Genomic DNA, 23,403 nt, shown 5'->3' with positions numbered 1-23,403 from the left:
CCTTCTAGGCAAAAAAGTAAAAAACATGATAAAAGCCATAAAAAATATAAAAAATACATAAATAACTTTGTTAAACCTAATGATTTCTATGCTAAGAAGAAAAATGTTTCTAAAAAACATGCTAAACAAAGATCGGGTAAAGGTAAATGCTTTAACTGTGGTAAACCTGGACACTTTAGTAAAGACTGTAAAGAAAAACCTGGTAAATTGAAAAACAAGTTCAACATGTTAAACATTGATGATAATGTGCAAGAAGAATTATTCAGAATCCTTGAATCAAACAACTCATCTAATTCTTTGGAAGATGATTTTTCTTCTTCATCTGATTCTTGCTATCAATCTGCTGATGATTCTTCTGATTCTCCTAATATTAAAATTGGTTGTAGAGATTCCTGTTGCAATGTTATTAATGCTCTCACCAAGAGTGAAGAAGATGAAAAATTAATAATTCAACTAATAAATCAAATTCAAAACCCTGAACTCTAGAAAGAATATTTGGATAGGTTTAAGAAAAACTTGATAAGAGATGAAATTGGTAAAAAACCAAAATCAACCATAAGTTTTGAAGAAACTTTGGAAAGATTTAATAAAAAGAAATCTAAAGAATTAACTGTTAATGATCTCCAAAATGAAATTCATATTGTTAAACAAGAGATAAATGAATTAAAACATGAATTTAAAAGTATGAAAAGTGATAACAATAATCTCAGACAAGAATTGACAATGTTAAAACTTGATAAAGATCTTAATAAATCCAATAATGAACAAAATGAGCACAGTGATGGAGATGAATCCAGTCAACAGGCTCTTCTTTCTGATAAAGGTACTCCTGATACTTTCACTGATCCCCAACTTGCTTTTGTTAATAAATTACTTCCTCCAAAATGGTTTACAAAAGTTAAAATTGTTGTTTCTCCTGATTATCATTTCACTGTTAATGCTATGATTGATTCTGGTGCAGACATGAACTGTATCCAAGAAGGATTAATTCCTTCAAAATATTTCGAGAAATCTACTGAAAGATTGGTTTCTGCTAATGGTTCCCAAATGAAAATTAATTATGAATTGAATAATGCTCATGTGTGCCACGATAATGTTTGTTTCAAGATTCCTTCTGTTCTTGTCAAAAATATGACTGATAAAGTGATTCTTGGTCTGCCATTTATTAATGCTTTGTATCCCTTTCTTGTTGAACATGATGGAATTACTACTAATCCATTTGGACAGAAAGTAAAATTCAAATTTGCTTCAAAGTTTGAAATTGATATTGATAATCTGTCTTATAAGAAAAATTCTCCCATGAATGAACTTGTTCAAGAACTAGTGAATTCTTGCCAATATTTCACTGATGATTTTAAAGGTAATTTTCATAATACCAAAATGTTGAATATTATCCATTATCCTAACATTATCAATGATTCTTTGCTGGAATCGGAAAATGATGCGTGGATAAATACCACTAATAAGTGGGATAATAATAATATTCCCATTCATACCACTAGTAAGTGGATTATTATGGAAAAGAAAAACAAGGGAAAAGCTCCTGCACAGGACTATTCTCAAAACAAAGGGTTCCTAGCGGGACAACCTTTTAAAATGCATGAAGGCGCATCTTCTGGGGTAAAACCCAGTGGATCAACATCCCTTCAAGGAGATGTCCCGGCAGAGGTGACATACTCTAATGGTGATATGTTAATTGCTTTACAAGAAATTTTGTCAAGAAATTTACAATTCCACAATGGAACCTGTTCAGAATTACCAAATTCTATTAAACTCATCCTTGATAGCCTTCAATTTGCTTTTATTGGAAACCACCATGATCTTTTCCAAAAAATTCTCAGAAACCTTGAAATCCATCTTGTTAACCTTATTGCTCAAAATGAAGCTTATGTGAGCCACCAAGTTAACCCTGTTTCAGAAAATGATCTTGCTTTAGAAAATAACTTTGCTTCAAAAAATGACATTGTTTCAAAAAATGAGGCTTTTGAAAGCCATCCTGTTAGCCACCCAAATATCAAAGATGAACCCAATACTAGTCAACTCTTTGGCAAAGAGGACATCCATTCAATGGATAAAAAGACTATTATGGGCACTGATTACGCAAGAATGAGTCTTAAGACCCAATCTTTGTTGAAAAGTGCTATTGCCAACTTGCCAACAGACATACAATCTCATATTCTGGAAAGCAAGGCTATGTTTAAGTCTTCTGACTTATGGTTCGAACATTTCAAGATACTTGTTACAACTGCTATTCCTGATCCTGCTAATTCAGATGATTTTAGTGACATTCTTCAACAAGTTGATTGGAAAGAACACTTTGGGAGTAGTTTCAGAGTGTACGAAAAGAAACACCTGTTTCCCGACCTTCTAGTCAATTATGATGATGGTTCAGATGATGATAAGAGGAGTCTTGATTGGCTCTCCCAAATGTTTGAGTATGCTTTATTAGGCTCATAAGACTAACAAGCCATGACCAAACCAGCCAACTCCCACAAATCATTTAGACTGCTATTAAAAAAAATTTGAAAGTCCTTTTGTTTCGATCAGATGCTGGAGCACTTTGCCTCAATGGGAAAGAGATAACTGGATGAATGTCCAGCCCTCAAAACATCTCATTCTCATTAATGGATACACGCATCAAGGGCAATGGTATGAAGGAGACTCTTATTTATCCTTCAAAAATCCTTGGGCTCTCGCAGACTGCTGGAGTAATTATTTTAACAATCAAATTCATGAGGTTGCTCAGAATTTATGGAAGAATTATCACTTTATGGGGAATTCAGGCATAATTTCTGTTTTTGGTCCGAAACCTTATGCTAATGCCATTCCTCATTTGCGGATAGCAGATCACTGTAATCCAAGAAGTTTTCTCACTCCAAGAAAAACTCCAGAGTTTGAGCCACTTCTATACTGTGGATTTTGTAACCAATATGTTCTCTATCGTGAGCATGAATGTAATGATGATCCTCCATGGGAACTCTACGATGACTACCCATTAGATGCTACTTCCACTGATTAATGAGTTTATTCCTAAGGTTACTACTATTACAAGACTGGTGCTACTTTATTTGTTTGGCTTGCACAAAAGACAAAATATTTCATTGTCCATGACGGATATGAAAATCTAGAACTGTTTCAAGATACTCCGGATTTTGTGGAAGATTTTGATTCCTGTATTTGTCTGGCCTGCACAATGGCCAATGCTTCAATATTTGCTACTGTTGGAAGCTTGTTTTACACCAATATGATGCTTTCAAAGGTTCCCAAAGACCAGTGTTCACGTGAAGACATTTGAAAGGCATGCTAGTCCTTTTTATTGGTTTCTTTCCTATTGGTTTCTTTTGTCACTAAAGGACACCAATAATGAAGACTTGTCCCTAAACTTATAAGTCTATTGCTGAGCTCTACGGTGGATTCATGCAATCTTGAAGATTCCCCACAATCCTAGGTCAAAAAGAGAAGAAAAATTCTATTTTACTATTCACCTGTCACTATTCATCTGTCACTATTCATCTGTCACTGTTCATCCGTTACTGTTCATGACACTGTTCACTCCGAATTTTGCCTATTTAAGGGGGGTTGTCCCTCATGTTTGAGGGGCTTCTCAAGTCAAGTTTGGCTTTGGAAGTCAAGTTTGAGTTCTGATTTCTCTTCCCTTAGAACTAGCCTTCTTAGAGAGAGAACCCACCTTGCTTCTACTACTACTACTACCCTGTTCACCTTTGTTCACTACAAGCCTTGTAATCTTACAAACCTTGTAACTAGGACTAGTTCAAGTTTTGTAACTGTTAACCTATAACTGTTGAGATCTTGTATTCACTACTACTACAGTAAGTGTTTATCCTACTTTCAATAAGAAGTATTTTCAGTTCTATGTTCATTATTTTACTTGTTGTTACCGCCACCTTGGACGGATTACCGCCATACCGGACGGTTCTAAATTGCTTTCATTTATTTTAAACTATTGTTCTTATTTACTTTGAATTATTTTGATATATACTGCTTGGCTGGTTCTACCACCTTATTATTGTTCTTACATTCAAGTTATTTACATTCAAGCTATTTACTTTTAAGATACGCTATTTACTTTCAAGTTACTTACATTATTTTCACTACTATATTACTGTGCTTCCGTCTCATCCTCTTCAGCAGTGCGTCCCCTTCCCCCTTTATGGTATATATATACATATATATAAAATAAAAAATAAATAAAAACTTTGAAAAAAAACGGCATACCCTCCCCCTCCTAGCATTTATGCACATGGTCATAGAGAGATTAGGGCGGCAAATATATAGTACAAAATTTATACAAGGCCGCCCTTCCTACGAGGTCACAATTTAGCCCTGTACTTCTAGCCTTTTGACTTTAGTGAAAACCAAACTTTTCTAAAATTAAAGGCTTAAATGTATTTAGTCCTCTTAATTTCACAAGTAATTTAGGGAAAATGCATAGTTCAGAGGGTTCTAATTCCTAAGTGTCCAATCTAAGCATGAGTTCTACTCCGAAACATGCGGGTACATTTCTTCTCGGTAGTTTTACAGGTGATATTTGAAGTTAAGATCAACAAAAAAATCTTATTCCAACCTTATATGATTAGTAGGGAAAAAGTCTGGCAAAATTTGGCATTTAGACTGTTTTTAGAAATTTTTTTTGTGAATAGCATGCGCGTCAAACTATTTAGTTAGATGGACTGATTTTGGAACTCGAGTTTGTCAAACTCGAGTTCCAGCTCAAAATTTAAACTATAGTGGCGTTCTCTATAAACGCTGCCATAGGCACTAAAAAAACGCTACTATAGTGTTTGCTTTCCAGCCCAAAGTCGAGTTTGGCAAACTCAACTTCCAAAATCAGTCCAACTAACTAAATAGTTTGACGCGCATGCTATTCACAAAAAAAATTTCTAAAAATAGTCTAAATACCAAATTTTGCCGAGTCTACAAACTTTTATTAAGAAGAATTTTACAGATTTTGATCTTTGATTTGACTATCATTATGAAAATCAAATATATATTTCGTAATTATGATGCAGTAGTATGATATGACCATTATGATCTTCAAGGTTTGTGTTGTAAGTAAAAATTCATAAAACCAACCACCAAGATCTTTGGCTCAAGTGGCACGTTCATCTCTTTTCCGCAAGAGAAAAAAAATCTTATGAAACCATTTTATAAGATATCTGTTAGAAACATTGAATATTTTGATATGGTCATTATTTTGAATATTATTTAAAGTTGAAAAAATCAGCATTTCATTAATGGCTTGCCTTAATCCCTTGTTAGAATTAATATATCTTAATTTTACTTATTAAAAGTAATGAAAGTTATTGTAACTATTGTGTAGCCTCGTGCATATGTACGACTTTCATTAAAAACAATCACAATTATACATTTTATTGAAGAAGTGATTCAAATTATACTTTTTATTGACATACACTTTTTTTGAACCATACATTTCTAAATTATGTAATGGTTTTTCATTATATATATATATATGATTTAAAATTTAATTGGATTTAGACTTTTCGATTTTTTCACACAATAATTCACTTGCCACAAAAATTTAAAATAAAAAAATGGACACGTCACACATAGCAGAAAATTGGACAATTGAAATCCAATTTAGAATTTAAATGGATATGAACTCTTAGATTTTTACACGTAATAATTCACTTGGCACAAAATTAAAAATTAAATAGAACACATGACGCAAAATTGAAAATTTAATTGAAATCTAATTAGATTTTTTCTGAGTAAAGTTTATTCTTTTCTTTTTATCTACAACTAGCTTGTAACTCTATGCATATGCATGAATACATTTAAAGATATACAATAAGATGCATAATATAATTCCTATATATATAATTTAAATACTATTGATAGTCATTTTTATATTTTGTTAACTCTTTAAAAAAATTTGTGAGGATATTATTAAGTATAAAATATAAATTGTCCATTTTTTTTAATTATTGTGAAGAATTTTTTTTTTTTATGATTCATTTATTCTAAACTCTTTGGTTTTTGTAATTAATAATTCATTTGGATGAATATTTATGATGTGGTCTCACATTTGATTCTAAAATTAAGAAAAGAATAATTAATTTAGAACACCTAGTGCAAAATTGAAACTCTAATTTAGAATTTTAATTTGAATTTCTCTTAGTTTTACCTATTATTATATATATAGATAACATGTATAATAGTAAAAGCTCCTATTTAAAACACCGAATGAGAATGCTCTGCTAATTGAATGACCTCTCTTCACATCCATTACTTTGAAAAAAAAGGCGTACCTTCCCCCTCCTAGTATTTAAGCACATGGTCATAGAGAGATTAGGGCGGCAACTGTATAGTACAAAATTTAAACAAGGCCGCCCTTCCTATAGGGTCACAATTTAGCCCTGTACTTGTAGCCTTTTGACTTTAGTGAAAACCAAACTTTTCTAAAATTAAAGGCTCAAATGTATTTAGTCCTCTTAATTTCACAAGTAAATTTGGGAAAATGCATAGTTCAAAGGGTTCTAATTCCTATGTGCCCAATCTAAGCATGAGTTCTACTTCAAAACATGGTGGTACATTTCTTCTCAGTAGTTTTACAGGATGATATTTGAACTTAAGATCAACAAAAAAAAATCTTATTCCACCTTTATATGATTAGTAGGAAAACTGTCTACAACCTTTTATTGAGAAGAATTTTACAAATTTTGATCTTTGATTTGACCATCATTATTAAAATCAAATATATATTTCATAATTATGATGCAATAGTATGATATGATCATTATGATCTTCAAGGTTTGTGTTGTAAGTAAAAATACATAAAACCAACCACCAAGCTCTTTGGCTCAAGTGCACGTTCATCTCTTTTCTACAGGAGAAAAAATTATCATATGAAACCATTTTATAAGACATCTGTTAGAAACATTGAATATTTTGATATGGTAATTATTTTGAATATTATTTTAAGTTTAAAAAATCAGCATTTCATTAATGGCTTGCCATAACCCATTGTTAGAATTAATATATCTTAATTTTACTTATTAATAGTTTTGAAAGTTATTGTAACTTGTGTATAGCCCCATGCATATATATGTACCGCTACAATTCAAAATAATCACAATTATACTTTTTTTTTTAAGAAGTGATTCAAATTATACATTGTATTAGTTTGCACTTTTTTTAAAACCATACATATCTAAATTATGTAATGGTTTCCCATTATATATATATATATAGAGAGAGAGAGAGAGAGAGAGAGAGAGATGGGTTCAAGTTACACCTTTTTCGAACCATTGGATTTAAGTAAATTCAACGGTCAAAAAAGATACTTATTAATACTGATATTCTTATTAGGATCTCATTTATTATTTCGTATTTATGACATTCCATACTTATCTCTAAAATCAAAAACAGGTATACGTTCTCTCTGTTCTCTCTCTCTCCTCCATTGCCCTTACAGTTGCAAACCATGGATTTTTGGATTTTTGGCTTACACTTCATTTTGCAGGGAAATGTTGTCCCTGCATATGGCGTCATGAATGAACAAAATCCCACTTTCCTTTGTGACAAGAAAAAAAAATCAAGAGTTACAAATCTTAGACGAAATTGCATAACAACGTAATTAACATTGTAAGAGTCAATAACTTGGTATAGTGATAATTTTCTCACACAACCCATAAGACAACACATGATAAATTTCCTTTCATTCATATTATTTTCAAATCCTCTGGATTAGGCTATATTTGAGATCTCACCTACAGAGTTTATGAACTACAGCAATTAATCTCTAAGAATTTTCGCCAAGTTTATAGTTTTGGATATTTCAAGTGAACCTCATGGAAACTAGACAATGTTTCAAAGTAATAGATCCAAAAAATTTACACCTGGCATGATGAATTATTTCCCTATGGCAGTGGAGGTGGAAGAGTGATGGAGGAGAAAGAGAGAGCAGAGAGAACGTATAACAGTTTTTGATTTTAGAGACGAGTATGGAATGTCATCAATAAGGGTTAATAAATGAGATCTTACTCAGAATATTAGCATTAATGAGTGCCTTTTTTTTACCGTTTGATCTACTTAAATCCAATGGTTTAAAAAATGTGTAATTCTTTAGAGTTACACCAGGTGTAACTTGAACTCATCTCATATATATATATATATATATATATTGTTAGGTTCTAGAGATTTAGAATTAAATGTTTAGAATTCTATTTTGTATATATTGGCAAACCAAGAACAAAACATGTTTAGTCTATGTGTTAGGCATTGCTCAAAGTGTGTGTTTCAAGCTTCAAGTTTAAGCAAACTGCAGAAAAGAGAGTTGAGAATTTGCCAAGCTCAATCAATTGAAAATTAGATTCAACCGATTGAGAATCGTAGAAATCAAATTCTGCAAAATTTTAAAACAAGGCCTAAGCTTGCGAAAACGTTTAGGGTTTCAATCCAACTAATCTACATAAAAAAAGGAAACCCTAGCTACGTTTTGAAAACCTTTGGAAGACTCATGTGTTACTCATTGTGAGATCTGAGAGGTGTTGTACCTTCTAACAATACAAGCGTCTACCGAAGTAAGATATACAATCAAACATTAGTAGAACCTAGTTGTTGCTACAAAGATCAACAACTAAAGGTGATCTGAAACCTTTGAGTGGGATCTCAAAGTCTTAAGCGTGGGTGCTTGTGTTGCAGTAAGTCCAAGAAAAGGAGGAGTCCGTGGATTCGGAACTTGCACGTGGTCGTGTCAGTAAGTTAATACTAGAAGTAGCAATAGATTTAGGGTTAAATTTGGTTGTAAAAACTTCGATTCTCCTATAGTGGATTTGTTTTACCTTGAGGATAACTAGGTCAAATCCTCCCTAAATTTTCCTAGGTCATCATATCGTTGTGTTATTTACTTTCTGCTGCTTTACTTGATATGATTTATTATTGTTTAACCTAGATTTGAATAATTAATCTAAGTAATCACTTGGCTAATATATTAGGTTAAACAATCTATTTTAAGGGGTCTAAACAAACTAACAGGTGGTATTAGAACAAGTTAGCTCTTATTTTTAGGTTTTTATACCTAGAATTGATTCTTGACCCCTGTTCTCATGGAATCTTTGTTATTATGTTTGAATTCAATTAGGTTGAGAATTGAATCTATTTCCACTTGGACTATGTGGCTTTTTAAATGTGCTAATCGTATTCTTGAGTATCTAGGATAACTACATGTTGCAATAATTATGTTTGTTATACTGCTTTAACTGCCTTAAAGGCACATGATACTTGTCTTTGGTATTTGGATAGTGGTTGTTCCAGGCATATGATGGGTAATAAAGCATTGTTCAAGACCCTTTTTGAAGGAAAGATTGGTACCATCACATTTGGAGATGGAAGCAAGTCAGTCACCCATGGTATTGGGACAATAGACATTCTAGGACTACCGATGTTCGAAGACGTGTGGTATGTGGATGAATTGAAAGCAAACTTGTTGAGTATCAGTCAGATCTGTGATAATGGGCTGAATTGTGGTTTACTAAGTATGAATGTGAGATACTTGATAATAGTGGTGACTGCATGTGTTGGAATAAGGACCGCTAATAATTGTTACAATATAACACCAAGTATAAGTCACAAGTGTTATAGTGTAAAATTAATCAAGTGGATCTATGGCATCAATGGTTAGGACATGCTAGCCACAAGCAAATAGAAAAGATCTCCAAGTGTGAAGCAGCCTTCAGTTTACCAAAGTTCAAGAAGATGGAGAAGAGTATTTGTGGACCATGTCAGATTGGTAAACAAGTGAAATCTAAGCATCTATCAATTAGTGAAGTCTAGACATCTAGACCCTTAGAGTTGCTGCATATTAATCTCATGGATCCTGCCAAAGTTCAAAACTTAGGCGGAGTGAAGTACATTCTTGTTGTAGTGGATGATTTCACACGATACACTTGGGTGGTTCTCTTAAAGGATAAATCTGAAGCTCTTGACAAGATGATTCATCTATGCAAGAAGTTGCAATTAGAGAAGAATACCTTGATTGCTGGGATTAGAAGTGATCATGGAAGAAAGTTTCAAACCTCTAAACTTTGGTCCTTTTGCAATGATCATGGAACAAAGTAAGAATTTTCTGCACCCACGACTCCTCAATAGAATGGAGTTGTGGAAAGAAAGAATAGAGTAATTTAAGAAATAGCCAGAGTCATATTGAATAACAAAAGTATGCCAAAGTTTTTCTGCGGAGAAGCAAAAAACACTGCATGCCATACCTTGAATAGAGTGTACTTTCGACCCAATACTAAGAAGACTCCATATCTGGAGAGGAAAGAAACCGGTGGTGAAATATTTCAGAGCTTTTGGTAGTGATTGTTACATCCTTTGGACTGGGAGAATCTTGAAAAGTTTGATGCAAAAAGTAATAAAGGGTTCTTTCTCGAATATTCTACATCAAGCAGAACTTACAGGGTTTACAATCTTAAAACCAAAACTGTAATGGAATCTGCAAATGTGGTGATAAATGATTAACAATGTGCTGAAACTAATTCTGAAGAGGTTCAAAGTATTCAAGGAAAATCCATGGAAGTTGAAGAAACTCTTCCTAAGGAGTATGTTGATAAGCCAAACGATGAAGAACTACTAATTCTGAATGATACTATGTCAAAACCAATAACCCCAATTCAAGAAAACCAACAAGAACAAGGTGAGACAAGTACTTCATTTGAGCAAGAGAGTACAACAACTTCTCTAGTGAAAGGTCCATCTGCTAGGGTTTAGCTTAATCACTCTCCCACCAATATCTTGGGAAGTTTAAATGATAACATGAGACTAGAATCTAAAGATTATCGGGCATAATTTTGATGCGAAATGTTCTTTTATTAGATTTTTTGTATTTTTCTATAATGAACTATAAAATTTTTGTATGTTTATTAATATTTAAGAATATGATAATATATCAAAGTTGATAACTTTGTATTCAATATGAACTATGGTTAGTGTATCAATACTACAATTCGGCCCCCCAAGTGAAAATTCTTGGCTATGCCCTTGTGTGCTTGTATGATATAAATATAATTAACTATATATAATTTAATAATTAGGAAATAGGGGATTTACTGCATGTGTGTGTATTGTTATTATGTTATAATAACTTTTTGTTATGAAGTAGATACTAAGTATTTTAAGTAATATCTAACTACTAAGTATAAAGTAGTTAAAATATAAAGTAGTTAAAATATAATAGTTAGTGATTTTAAGAAAAAAATATCTAATTTTAGTGATTATTCAAGCATTTGATTGGTTAAGTAGATACTAGGTATATTATTTATATGTGGATAAGTGCGGTTGTCTGGGTCAACAATTAATACAATGCCAATGGCTTGAATTTTTTCATTTAGTTTAAAATATTTTTATAAAAACAATGACAAATAGATAATGACAAGTGAACATTACATAAAAATAAAAATGTTATACAAACTTAACAACATAAAATAATAACACATACTCACATTAAAAAATAGATAATGAAAACTGATAATGAACTATTAATTATATAACGATTTCAAAATATGAAAATCGTAGATGAAAATTATAAAATTTCATGTATTTACGTTTGTCTGTATGTGCATTTTTTTTCTTTATAGTGTCAATAACTCAATATATCCAAGTTCTTTTTAAATTAAATTTTGTTTAATTTAACCTTCTTAAGAAACTCCTACAAAAAATTTGTAAGCCGCCATACTGCCAATATGTTAAATACCATGAGAAAAGGCATTCACTCTAACGTTAAAGCAAAGTTTCTACAAGATCATAGAGAGTAGAGTAGCTTTTAAACTTTAATTAAGGTTGCCCTGCCTACAAGGTGACAACTTTTGGACTTTGACTTTGATGAAGTCCATACTTTGCTAAATAATATATATATATATATATATAAAAATGAGTTCAAGTTACACGTGGTGTAACTCTAAAGAGTTACATCTTTTTTAAACCATTGGATTTAAGTAGATTCAACGGTTAAAAAAAAACTATAATTATTACAAATATTCTTATTAGAATCTAATTAATTACCCTCATTTATTACCTTCTAAACCTATCTCTTAATCCCAAAAAAGTTTGACTTCTAACTCTCTCTCTTATTTACGTTTCTCTCTCTCTTTCTCCTCCACCAACTCCACAAGTTGCCGGCAAAAAAAAAAAAAAAAAAAAAACTAGAACGGCACACAAAGATTATAAAGCATATAAGTGTTGGATATATAAATACATATTTGTATTGCATAGAAAACATATGCAGCGAAAAATTAACGGCTCTACTTCATTCGCAATGGATAACATGTACTATGTAAGTTTCAGAATATAAGAACAAGAAAGTGTACCTTGAAGCGGTCGGTAAAATTCAAAACTAAAGATTAGAAGTACTTGAAAACACTTTTAATCTTCACTCCAATTCCACTTGATACCCAAGAAGTGTGGTCTCTCAATCAGTTATATGTGTATGTTCAAGAGAGAATGAAAGAGTGTCTAACACTCACATACATACCATTTCATGTTCTTACAAAAATTCTGTATGTTTCTCTCCTTATAACTGATTATCTAATTGGGCTAACCTTTTGGGCTTTTTCAATTGGGTTTTGGTATGTGACTTGGAGTGGGACCAAAAGGGAACAAATAAGACTGAGACACATTTACAAAGTCATGAATGAAGACTGCCACTTTGTAAATTACTACATCTTAATCCTTGAATACCCGATTTAATCTTTTTAAGTTATTCATCATAAATTTAGTAATTTCTTACCAAAGTGGTTAGGCCTAACTCTCTGAATAACTGAACTCATAAAACTTATCTCAAGGGAATATTTTATATCTCCATTAAAAGATTATAAATTCCATCTTGAGAATATATGTTCCATTAACACTAAATGTGGCTGCCCAACATACTGAAGTTTTGATCGTAACTTTAGATTTCACTCTTGATATATCAAAGCAACCTACATTTCATGATCAGGTCCATTATTCTCTCAAGATTAAGAATTAATGTAAATAGAAGTCGTAAGATTTATTATTCATTTAACAGTCATTAGGAGAATAATAAATTTCACAGCAGTCCAATTCAATATGTCTTAACTCTTAAAACATATCAACTAGAAGTCTTCACTTTTATAATCAAGACAAATCATTTTAGTTGATATGTTATAATCTTCGCAGATGAAATGCCCAATTTCATCACCGACTATAAACTAAAATTTTGAATTTACAAAGAACTTGTGTCTTATATCTTCTGTGACTAATTCATATAAATAGCATACTATGTATCTCATGGACTATATGATAATGTCCAAATATTCATGTTACCATTATTTTAGATAATAATAAAACAACTTTATTAATCATAACATTAAGTTATACATTAAATCATACATAATGTCATACATAGCATCATACAATAGGATTTAAGGGCACTAATCCTAACATCAAGTGCAATTGAAGAAGGTTCGCACGTGTTGCCCCGTTGTAGAGCCTGTGGATATATTCCTAAAAGACTAGTATCATACAAAGCTTAAGAAAACGTTTGATGAGAATCATAAAAAAATTAGAGCAAGTTGTCGGTGTTATCTCTCATGCCTCTCTACCGACAAGTAAATGTCTCAAGCAATGCATTAAAAAGGTTTGAGATTGTGACTTGTAAGCAATTTCCACCCCTCCCAAGTTTTGACACATGTACCCAACAATAAAAAGATTTGAGATTGAGACACATTTACTTTTAAAAAAAGAAGAATATAATTTACCAATTAAAACTGCAATACATATCTATATAGATTAGTTGGCGAAGAAGAAAAGCCTTATTTTCTTCACAAACAAATGCGAGACCGGGTTGACATATATTCAGAGAGAAGTTTTTTTTTTTTTTTTTACTCTATTGGATGATCCAGGGGACCAATACTCAATTGTAATCCTGCCAATTATTTTATAAGAACATGATCTGTCAAAGAACTTTAGGCTGCATACATATATATATATATATATATATATATGTGTGTGTGAGAGAGAGAGAGAGAGAGAGACAATAGTAGGGCTGGGTAGCCTATTCCGCATCCTTGTCCCCACTAAGCTAATCCCTAACCTACTCCTAATAAATAAATAATCTCTAACCTTGGCGCGTCCCTATATAATGAAGAAATTAACGTTATATTGAAAATGTATAAAGTTACTCCACTTAGGTATTATAGATTCATTCAGAATTTCCTAGAGACCATTTGTGATGATTTCATTTGATACTTTCTTATAAATTTGAGTGGTTTCCACTTAATTAGGATTTGGTTCAAATTACTCATCAGAAAATTCACCATTTTTTCACCATTTTTACTTTATCTTTTCGCTGCTTTTTCTAATAGGAGGTCATATTATCAATCCATGGTAACAGCTTTGGTCACCCCGACAGTCTTCAGGCCGGTCCTTCCATCACTGTCCTCTTCAAAGAATAACCCCACCATGTGTTGGAAAGGAAGAAGCAAAAGCCTAAATACTAATGGAAATAATTTCAACTTTGCTCCTCACCGTGCTTTGCTAGTTAAGATGCAGACTAAAGAGCCTCCCGAGGAAAATGGTACCATTTAGTAAAAGTCCTGATTGTATCATGTTGTGCATTACATGTATTATATATGTTTTATGATGTTCTTTTGTTATGTGGCTCCCACGTAAGTGTAAAAGATTGGTTTCGACTACAATTATAATTCACTGGGAACTAAATCTTAGCTCTGCCTCTGCTGATTGGTTTCACTTCTTGATATTGTCAATATGATTGCCGTGCGCAGATACTGAGAAAAGGCAAAAAGAACTGAATTTGAATCCAAGGCAGCTTGATTTAATTACGGACACATTTGGTGGAAAGTTGCTGCATGGAGGGCTTGTACTCCAGCAAAAATTCTTACTTAGATCATATGAGTCAAACCCTGATGGCAAAGTTTCCATAGAAGCCTTAGTGAATCGTTTGCAGGTTCTAAATCTGGAATCGTAATTTGGTAAGTTAAATTAAGTCATTGTACCAATTGAAACCCTTAACTTTCCTGGCTCTTGTCCTTGTAGGAATCAACAATTAACCACCTTAAGAGTTTGGGGCTGCAAGCCAGTGGTTTTGGTAGTACACCAGTGATGCATAGAAAGGACCTTGTATGGGTGGTCTATCGATTGCAAATTGAGGTGGAGCGTCTGCCTACATGGTAACCTATACATGCCTTTTCAATTATCAGCATAATTGTGTTGAGAATTTTATTAATTTGAAAATTAATTGGTATATATTCTCACTAATTATATTAAACTTTTATATAAATTCTAATGAAACCAAAGTATCACCCTAATAATATATGTTGATCCAAAAATATTATATTCACCTTGATGGTGTTATAGATCCCAATGAGTCGCACATCCAAATTAAGTTTCATAAGACCTATGAAAGATAGAAACACTCAATTAGGGTCGCATGGGTGCGGCGCTGAGCTAAACTTCTCTGATACTTTAGTCAAAACTCACTAAACCTAATATCAAGAAAGTAATCAAGTAATTAGGGTTTTTCTTTCATACCTTGGAATGGATGTGGGCCATGTGGCCTAGTGCTATATAGGATTCAGGTCTGACCATGGTCTCTAGGATCTCTTCCCCCTTCCTTAATTGCAGCGTGTGAAATGTAATGGTCATGATGATAGACAGAAATTTCGAGCTTCATGCCCATGAATAGAAATAATGGGTATAGAGACTCATTTTGGGTGGGACATTCATGATGTTTGATTATTTCATATTAAACCATCATTTATCCTTCTTCTTCTAATCTCTCTTTCTCTCTCTGATCAGAGGGAAGAGGGAAAGAGTGTTTTGAGACGTAGTCTCCAATGGATTGTATTGTATATCCCTGGTATCCCATAGGGTTAAAAGCAAGTATATCCTCTTTCATTTATTGAAATCAGAGATAACTAATTAGCTGATTTAATTCTTTTCCGGCATACAACAAGTAGGGTGTATTGTTTAGTTGCAAGAATTCAAAACTAAGATATATTAAAGATTCTTGATGTTGAACTGGAATTACATTATATGTTTTTGCAACAATTGCTCACTTTGGAATAATTGCACTTAACAAGTCTTAAATTTATATCCTATTAAGACATGCGATGACTATGTTTGAAGGGCTGATGTAGTTCAAGTGGACCATTGGTTTGCTTCTGCGTCAGGAAAGAGAAAAGAATGTGACTGGCTTGTCCGTGATTACAAGACAGGCGAAACTCTTATTCGAGCAACCAGGTTGAAACTTGTTTGTCCATGTATCAGTTAATTTTCTTCCTGTCATTCCATTTACTTAAAATCAAATTTTTGATTGAAAAATGTGCATGCTATATGTCTATATCTTTGTTTGAAGCTAATTCATTGATTCTTGAGTATATTACGCCGTTCACTGGAGTTATTTTGGTTATATGCAGCCTGTATATGATGATGAATACGAAGACAAGGAAAATATCTTTAGAAAAGGAAGTTGGTGCAGAAATGAAGCATCTCGTTTTTAAAAGTGACCCTATCATTAATAAGGCCAAGAAAAAACTCCCGCATTTGGACTTTGAGACGGCGGATTATATCCGAACTGGTTTAAGGGTAAGCGTCTAGAATTTGTTGAGCAATTATTCATAATGACTTCAATTTAAACAACTCTCCTAATTTGTTCTTGAAATATGCAGCCTTTATGGAATGATTTGGATATCAATTATCACGTAAACCATGTGAAATACATTAGCTGGATTCTTGAGGTAGATCCTTAATCATCAATCATGTCTTTTTGTTCGTACATAATTCTGTTAATAATCTTATTTCCATGTTTAGGGGTTTCTCACTATGGTCAGAACCTAAGTAGATATAACAACACATGTTAGTTCAAAACTTTCAAAGCTCAGTTGCCACCACACACACACACACACAAATCTCCAAAACAGGTTGTGTTTAGTTTGACCCCAAAAAAAAAAAAAAAGTTTCAATCGCAAGGAAAAGAAATTATTTTCAAGTTTTGGTTACGTTCCTAAAGATACTCCAGAAAATATTTTCCAATGTTTGGTTACATTTTTTAAAATTTTATGGAAAACATATAATCTACTACTTTCTCACACTTTTTCATCTCCCGAACACATATATAAAATAAATAAATAAAAATTTTAGATAAAAAAATCATAATGAGAACTAGAGTTGGGGTGACCGGTGGCCATCAACAATAGTGGTTCAACATCGATAGTGATGGATGGCCACCGAGACTAGGGAAGTTAGTGGGTGATGGTGGTTGGGTGGCAAATAGTGGGCACAGGGAGGGGTGGGTGGAGGTTCAGTTTATAAGTTTTGGATAAGGATAAAAACGGTTTACAAAAAATGAAAACATAAACAATTTTCTGTCATAAGTGTCTTTATTTTATGGTCAATAGGAAAACAATTTTTAGTTAACCAACATTTTCCGTTACCTCAAACACCCATAAATGTGGAAAATATTTTTCCAAATCAATTTCCACCAAACCAAACACAACTTGCAATGTACATCATTACGATATTTCTTGACTTTCATTTTAGAATCTAGATTATGCCCTTTCTTTTAAACTTTCTATATATGATCGATAATATGTTAGAAATAATATGCTGAAATATATGCAAATCTCCAACAAAATTATAAGAGTGTGAAATTGCATTACTGCTCTATCATATCATATTCAAATCTTCTACAGACTACATTTATTTTGTTCATATGGTCTCAAAGTTCCATTCTGTCAGAGTGCACCTCGCTCAATCTTGGCGAGTCACAACCTTTCTGTCATGACTTTGGAATATCGAAAGGAGTGTGGGTGGAATAGCATACTTCAGTCCTTGACTAAACTTAAGAAAGATGGCACCAGTCACACTACAGAGGATGGAGGGGTAGAGTTTGATCACTTACTACGAGCTGAGGACGGGTCTGAGATTTTGAGAGGAAGGACCAAGTGGTTGCCCAAAAATAGCAAAAAGTGTTCGGAATCAATTAATATGGTATATGGATAAGTCCTATAAAAGTACAAGTTGGGATATATGTAATGCTTTATTAAATAATGTTATATATATATATATATATATATATATATATTCCCTCAAATGAAGGCAATATGTGTGCAAATAGCAAGAAAAACACAAAAGTACACTATAAATTTGAACGTGTAAACTAATAAATTATTAATAAAAGTACTTTTCTTTTTACAATATATGTATTGTAGATTTGTAGTTCATAATTAATACAACTAAGAACCCATTTGGGATAGATATATTATTTGCTTCAGCTTATTTAGTTTTTAGTTTTTTTTTTTTTTTTTGGTATTATTCATGGTTCTATTATACTATTTAGCTAACTCATTACTTTTTTTTCTTCTACACTTTCAGTAAAAAGTTTTCAATTTCAACTAAATAAACTACTCCCAAACGCACCCTAATTATTACTCCTTAACTTTAGTTTTTTTTTTTTTTTTAATTATTACTCCTTAACCTATATCCATAATTGTCAAAGCTTGAATCATATTATGATATATAAACCAAAATAATTATGAGATTAAATTCTATAAGAATTTGATACAAAACCCCAAGTTTTATATCCTCCAATCCAATCCCAATATATTACACTATCTTATTACAGATATAAGAATAAGCACAACCACACCCAATCAATTCTAATACCTATCTGAAAATCTAACCAAATTGAGAGTTTATTGAGATGTTATTAGATGTAATAGGATGTATTGAGTTTTAAGTGAAAATCCAATGTGTTAATCTCTTATTAAATGTTGTAAAACATGAGTTTTTTATACTCTATCCTTACCAAATTTGGACTCAATTTTTATTTCTTTTGCATAACTTTCATCATCTTGCGTAACAAGTTTCATCTAAATCAATGTTGTCATCGTTTTGCAAGTGGGCGGAGCAGGAAGTAGCCATAAAATGCCTGACCAAGTGGACAAAGTAAGTGATGTCAAGCCGTATCATAGTGAGAGTGAGATAGATATGGCTAGCTACTAACCAATTGTTGATATAAAGTGGATCCGAAAGGGTTCAGCATCAAAGGAATTCAACTTCACAATAATTTCCAAGGTATTGGAGATGGTCTCGTTATCAATGGGACCAACATTGGAAAGGAGATTGATTAATGAGTGCTTTGCCTGAAAGTGATAATAGCCATTAAATGAGGCAATGGCTTCACAACCAAGGAACTAGATCAAAGTTCTCAAGTCCTTAATTTCAAAGTTCTAAGTGAAAAAAAATGTTGGAGTGTGCAAATCCTATAGTGTCATCGCTAATAATAATCATATCATTGGCATAAAGAATAATGAGAGTAATACTAACAGTGTATCGAGTATCAACGGATCATTAAGAAGACCGAATTATAAGAGGAGGATGGGTACAAACTACAAAGCCTTTTTGCCCAACAACAAAATTGAATTTGACAAATAGTCATCATTAATTGAGAAAGGTGTCTTTGACATTAATTTGAAAAAATGACCAACAATGAACACTTGCAACTTCTATTAGGGGATGAACAATGGATACTTTAGCAACAAGAAAAAAAACACTCCTTATCATTACTTTTTCTTAAAATATAATAAACATTAAAACATCTAAAGATAAATTGCAAAATACACTCCTAAAATTTAGGGTTATTTGAATTTTATATTCTGAAGTCTGAGAAATTAGATTTTACACCCTAAAGTTTTGTTTCATTAGCAAAACCTCACCCTCTATTAGTTTAGGCTGTTGAGCAGCACATTGGCATGTTAATGTGCATTTTTTTTTTTTTCCTTATCAAATCAGCACCTATTCAAAATGGTGAGTTTTCGCTTTTTCTTCTCTTTCTTTCCAACTAGTTTGTCTCTTTTTTCTTTTTCTTTTTTTTCTTTTTTTTTTCTTTTTTTTTTTTTTGTCTCTATTTGAATTTGTTATCTATGATAGGCCCCTCTTCCACCTTGGGACAACTTTCAAACCATTCTGGTCGGCTCCAGTCATTTCGGCCCATTTAGGAAAATAAATGCCAGGAATGCAAATTTCGGACGGAATTCATTCTTCACATGATCTCAACTTAGATGTTAACAAAACCAAATTCTCAACCAAACAATTAAAATTAAAAAAAAAAATGTTAACAGATCATTCACAATTTAACACATTTAAAGCTTTAATTTTAAAAGAAAAAAAAAAGCACTAACCCAAAATAATTAAGAAGAGAGGGGAATTAATAACAATGTCAGGGCCGACAACTTCTATTTTTGTTGTTGTTGTTGTTGCTTTCTTCTCTTTCTCCACTGCGTCGCTTGCTTCAAACTTCTCTTCACGTTTTCATCATTAAGTTCCAACTTCCTAATTTCCTTTTAATAAACAATGGGCATGCTTTTGCGTTTTGGTAAAGTTCTTGGATGGTTCTTCCTTCTACAGTTCTACGAATAGCCTTCTAAAGGTGAAATAATACTATTATTTTATAGCTTTTTTAATAGTCAATGTGATGGCTTAGCATCTACTGGACAGCAGGAGTACATTACACATTGAGCAATGCAGGCATAGCTCTCTCCATCGGTCATTGTGATTCGTGAAAGAAAGAAACCGGTTGGAGAGAAAGAGAAGAAAAGGTGAAACTTACTATTTTAAATAGTTGCCAATTTGTCTGAAGGAAAAAATAAAAAAATAAAAATAATCCGCATCAACATGCCAACATGTCACTTAATATCCTAAACTAATAAAGGGTGGAGTTTTATGGGAAGGGCTTGTGTCCAATTAAAGTTATCACTGGACACGTTAGGGTTCGGACACATGTCCAAGAGTGAACACATGTCCGCAATCCAACGTGTCCAAGAGTGGACACGTGTCTGCAATCCAACATGTTGATAACTTTCACTGGACACAAGCCACACCCGAGTTTTATTATCGAAACAAACTTCAGTGTGTAAAATCAAAAAAAATGCATAAACACTCCCTAAACTTTGATGTAATGGCTATGATACCCTTTTAAACTTTTATGTTGGCCAATTTTCTCCATGAACTTTTCACCAAAGCCAAATTAATACCTCTGATACTCTTTGGTGAAAATGGCTAAATACCACCATTTTCAGAAATTTGTAGCAAAAAAACACGATTTCGGAACTTATTAGGGAAATACCACTTTTATGGTACTCGAGTTTGCCAAACTCGAGTTCCTAGAAGTTTTGCCACCGTGGCACTGCTGAGGTGGAAATTGGGCGATTAAAAAAAATAATGTGGTACTCAAGCTTGGTATACTCGAGTACCATGCAACACAATACTCGAGTGTACCAGGCTCGAGTACCTTTTATAAAAAAAATGTTGTTTATTTTATTTCTACAGTACTCGAGCTCACCAAGCTCAAGTACCTTGTAACTTTTTTTTTTTTTTTGGGATTATCGACAAATAAACATAAACATAAATGCTATTTATTTTATTTCTACAATACTCGAGCTCACTAAGCTCGAGTACCTTGTAACTTTTCTTTTTTCTTTTTTTCTTTTTTTTGGGATTATCGACAAATAAACATAAACATAAATGCTATTTATTTTATTTCTACAATACTCGAGCTCACTAAGCTCGAGTACCTTGTAACTTTTCTTTTTTCTTTTTTCTTTCTTTTGGGATTATCGACAAATAAACATAAACATAAAAATGAGTAGCTTTTTTATGTTTTTATTTATTTAAATAGAAGCATTGTAAAATATAGAGATTTTAATTTCAAAATATGAATTTAATTTCTACATTAAGTAAAACTGGTCACTGTTTTCTCATAAAAATTGTTAACTGTTTTCTGCAAAAACTGTTTCTAGCATTATGCATAAAATTATTTTATGTTCAGCATTATTTAAAAAAAAATTTCACTCTCTTTTCTACGAAAATTATTTTTTGTTCACTATTTAAAAAATTGTTCGCTGTTTTCTCATAAAACACCTAGTGAAATCGTGTTTTCTAAATTTAAACGCCAAATCTGAATGTTTTTTCATGTTTGAATTTCACAATAATCAAATCTATTTTTCTGCATTGATAAAATCTGTTTTTACATTAATAAAATTTGCTCTCTACACATCATGTTTACTGTATATTCGAATTTGCTTACTGCATTCATAAAATCTGTTTTTGCATTAAGTAAAACTGTTCACTGTTTTCTCATAAAAATTGTTCACTGTTTTCTGCATAAACTATTTCTAGCATTTTGCATAAAATTATTTTTTGTTCAGCATTATTTAAAAAATTGGTCACTCTTTTTCCTGCGTAAATTATTTTTTGTTCACTATTTAAAAAATTGTTCGCTGTTTTCTCATAAAACACCTAGTGAAATCATGTTTTCTAAATTTAAACATCAAATCTGAATGTTTTTTCATGTTTGAATTTCACAATAATTGAATCTATTTTTCTGCATTGATAAAATCTATTTCTACATTAATAAAATTTTCTCTCTACACATCATATTTACTGTATATTCTAATCTGCTTACTGCATTCATAAAATCTGTTTTTTGCATTAAGTAAAATTGTTCACTATTTTCTCATAAAAATTGTTCATTTTTTTCTGCATAAACTATTTCTAGCATTCTACATAAAATTATTTTCTGTTCAGCATTATTTAAAAAATTGTTCATTCTCTTTTCTGCGTAAATTATTTTCTGTTCACTATTTAAAAAATTGTTCGTTGTTTTCTCATAAAACACCTAGTGAAATCGTGTTTTCTAAATTTAAACGCCAAATCTGAATGCTTTTTCATGTTTGAATTTCACAATAATCGAATCTATTTTTCTGCATTGATAAAATCTATTTCTACATTAATAAAATTTGCTATCTGCACATCATGTTTACTATATATTCGAATCTACTTACAGCATTCATAAAATCTGTTTTTTGCATTAATTAAAATTGTTCACTGTTTTCTGGTAAAAATTGTTCACTGTTTTCTGCAAAAACTATTTCTAGCATTCTGCATAAAATTATTTTCTGTTCAGCATTATTTAAAAAATTGTTCACTCTCTTTTCTGCGTAAATTATTTTCTGTTCACTATTTAAAAAATTGTTCGTTGTTTTCTCATAAAACACCTAGTGAAATTGTGTTTTCTAAATTTAAAAGTCAAATCTAAATACTTTTTCATGTTTAAATTTCACAATGAATGAATTTGTTTTTCTGCATTGATAAAATCTATTTCTACATTAATAAAATTTGCTCTCTACACATCATGTTTACTGTATATTCGAATTTGCTTACTGTATTTATAAAATCTGTTTTTTGCATTAAGTAAAATTGTTCACTGTTTTCTCATAAAAATTGTTCACTGTTTTCTGCATAAACTATTTCTAGCATTCTACATAAAATTATTTTCTGTTCAGCATTATTTAAAAAATTATTCGCTCTCTTTTCTGCGTAAAT

The 23,403-nt window shown here is 31.8% G+C and overlaps 2 protein-coding genes across 3 annotated transcripts in view; both read left to right on the top strand.

The window, feature by feature from the left end:
• LOC126725567 (palmitoyl-acyl carrier protein thioesterase, chloroplastic-like) overlaps positions 1-18,218 on the top strand; it is a 52,079-nt gene extending 33,861 nt beyond the window's left edge. For both annotated transcript variants that reach the window (XM_050430362.1, XM_050430363.1), the window contains exon 8: positions 18,083-18,218. The gene's annotated coding sequence lies outside the window, so the exon portion shown is untranslated. The remainder of the gene's footprint in view (positions 1-18,082) is intronic.
• Positions 14,217-18,218, top strand: LOC126725568 (palmitoyl-acyl carrier protein thioesterase, chloroplastic-like). Its single transcript, XM_050430364.1, has 7 exons — positions 14,217-14,575; positions 14,784-14,965; positions 15,055-15,188; positions 16,147-16,260; positions 16,437-16,605; positions 16,689-16,757; positions 17,758-18,218. Exons 1-7 carry the CDS (start codon positions 14,383-14,385, stop codon positions 18,019-18,021), a joined length of 1,125 nt encoding a protein of 374 aa, XP_050286321.1. The 5' UTR covers positions 14,217-14,382; the 3' UTR covers positions 18,022-18,218.
• Positions 18,219-23,403: the final 5,185 nt, after the last annotated feature.

Source organism: Quercus robur, chromosome 5 (genome assembly GCF_932294415.1).
Source record: "Quercus robur chromosome 5, dhQueRobu3.1, whole genome shotgun sequence".
In the NCBI taxonomy this organism is placed as follows: Eukaryota; Viridiplantae; Streptophyta; class Magnoliopsida; order Fagales; family Fagaceae; genus Quercus; species Quercus robur.
Note: the sequence above shows the minus strand (reverse complement) of the source record. Positions and strands in the feature narration are given on the sequence as shown.

Coding starts and splice junctions, on each gene's coding strand:
- LOC126725568 (XM_050430364.1), top strand. CDS start 14,383: ATGGTAACAGCTTTGGTCACCCCGACAGTCTTCAGGCCGGTCCTTCCA. Junction 14,966..15,054: donor CCTTAGTGAATCGTTTGCAG/GTTCTAAATCTG, acceptor TTGTCCTTGTAG/GAATCAACAATTAACCACCT. Junction 15,189..16,146: donor GTGGAGCGTCTGCCTACATG/GTAACCTATACA, acceptor CTATGTTTGAAG/GGCTGATGTAGTTCAAGTGG.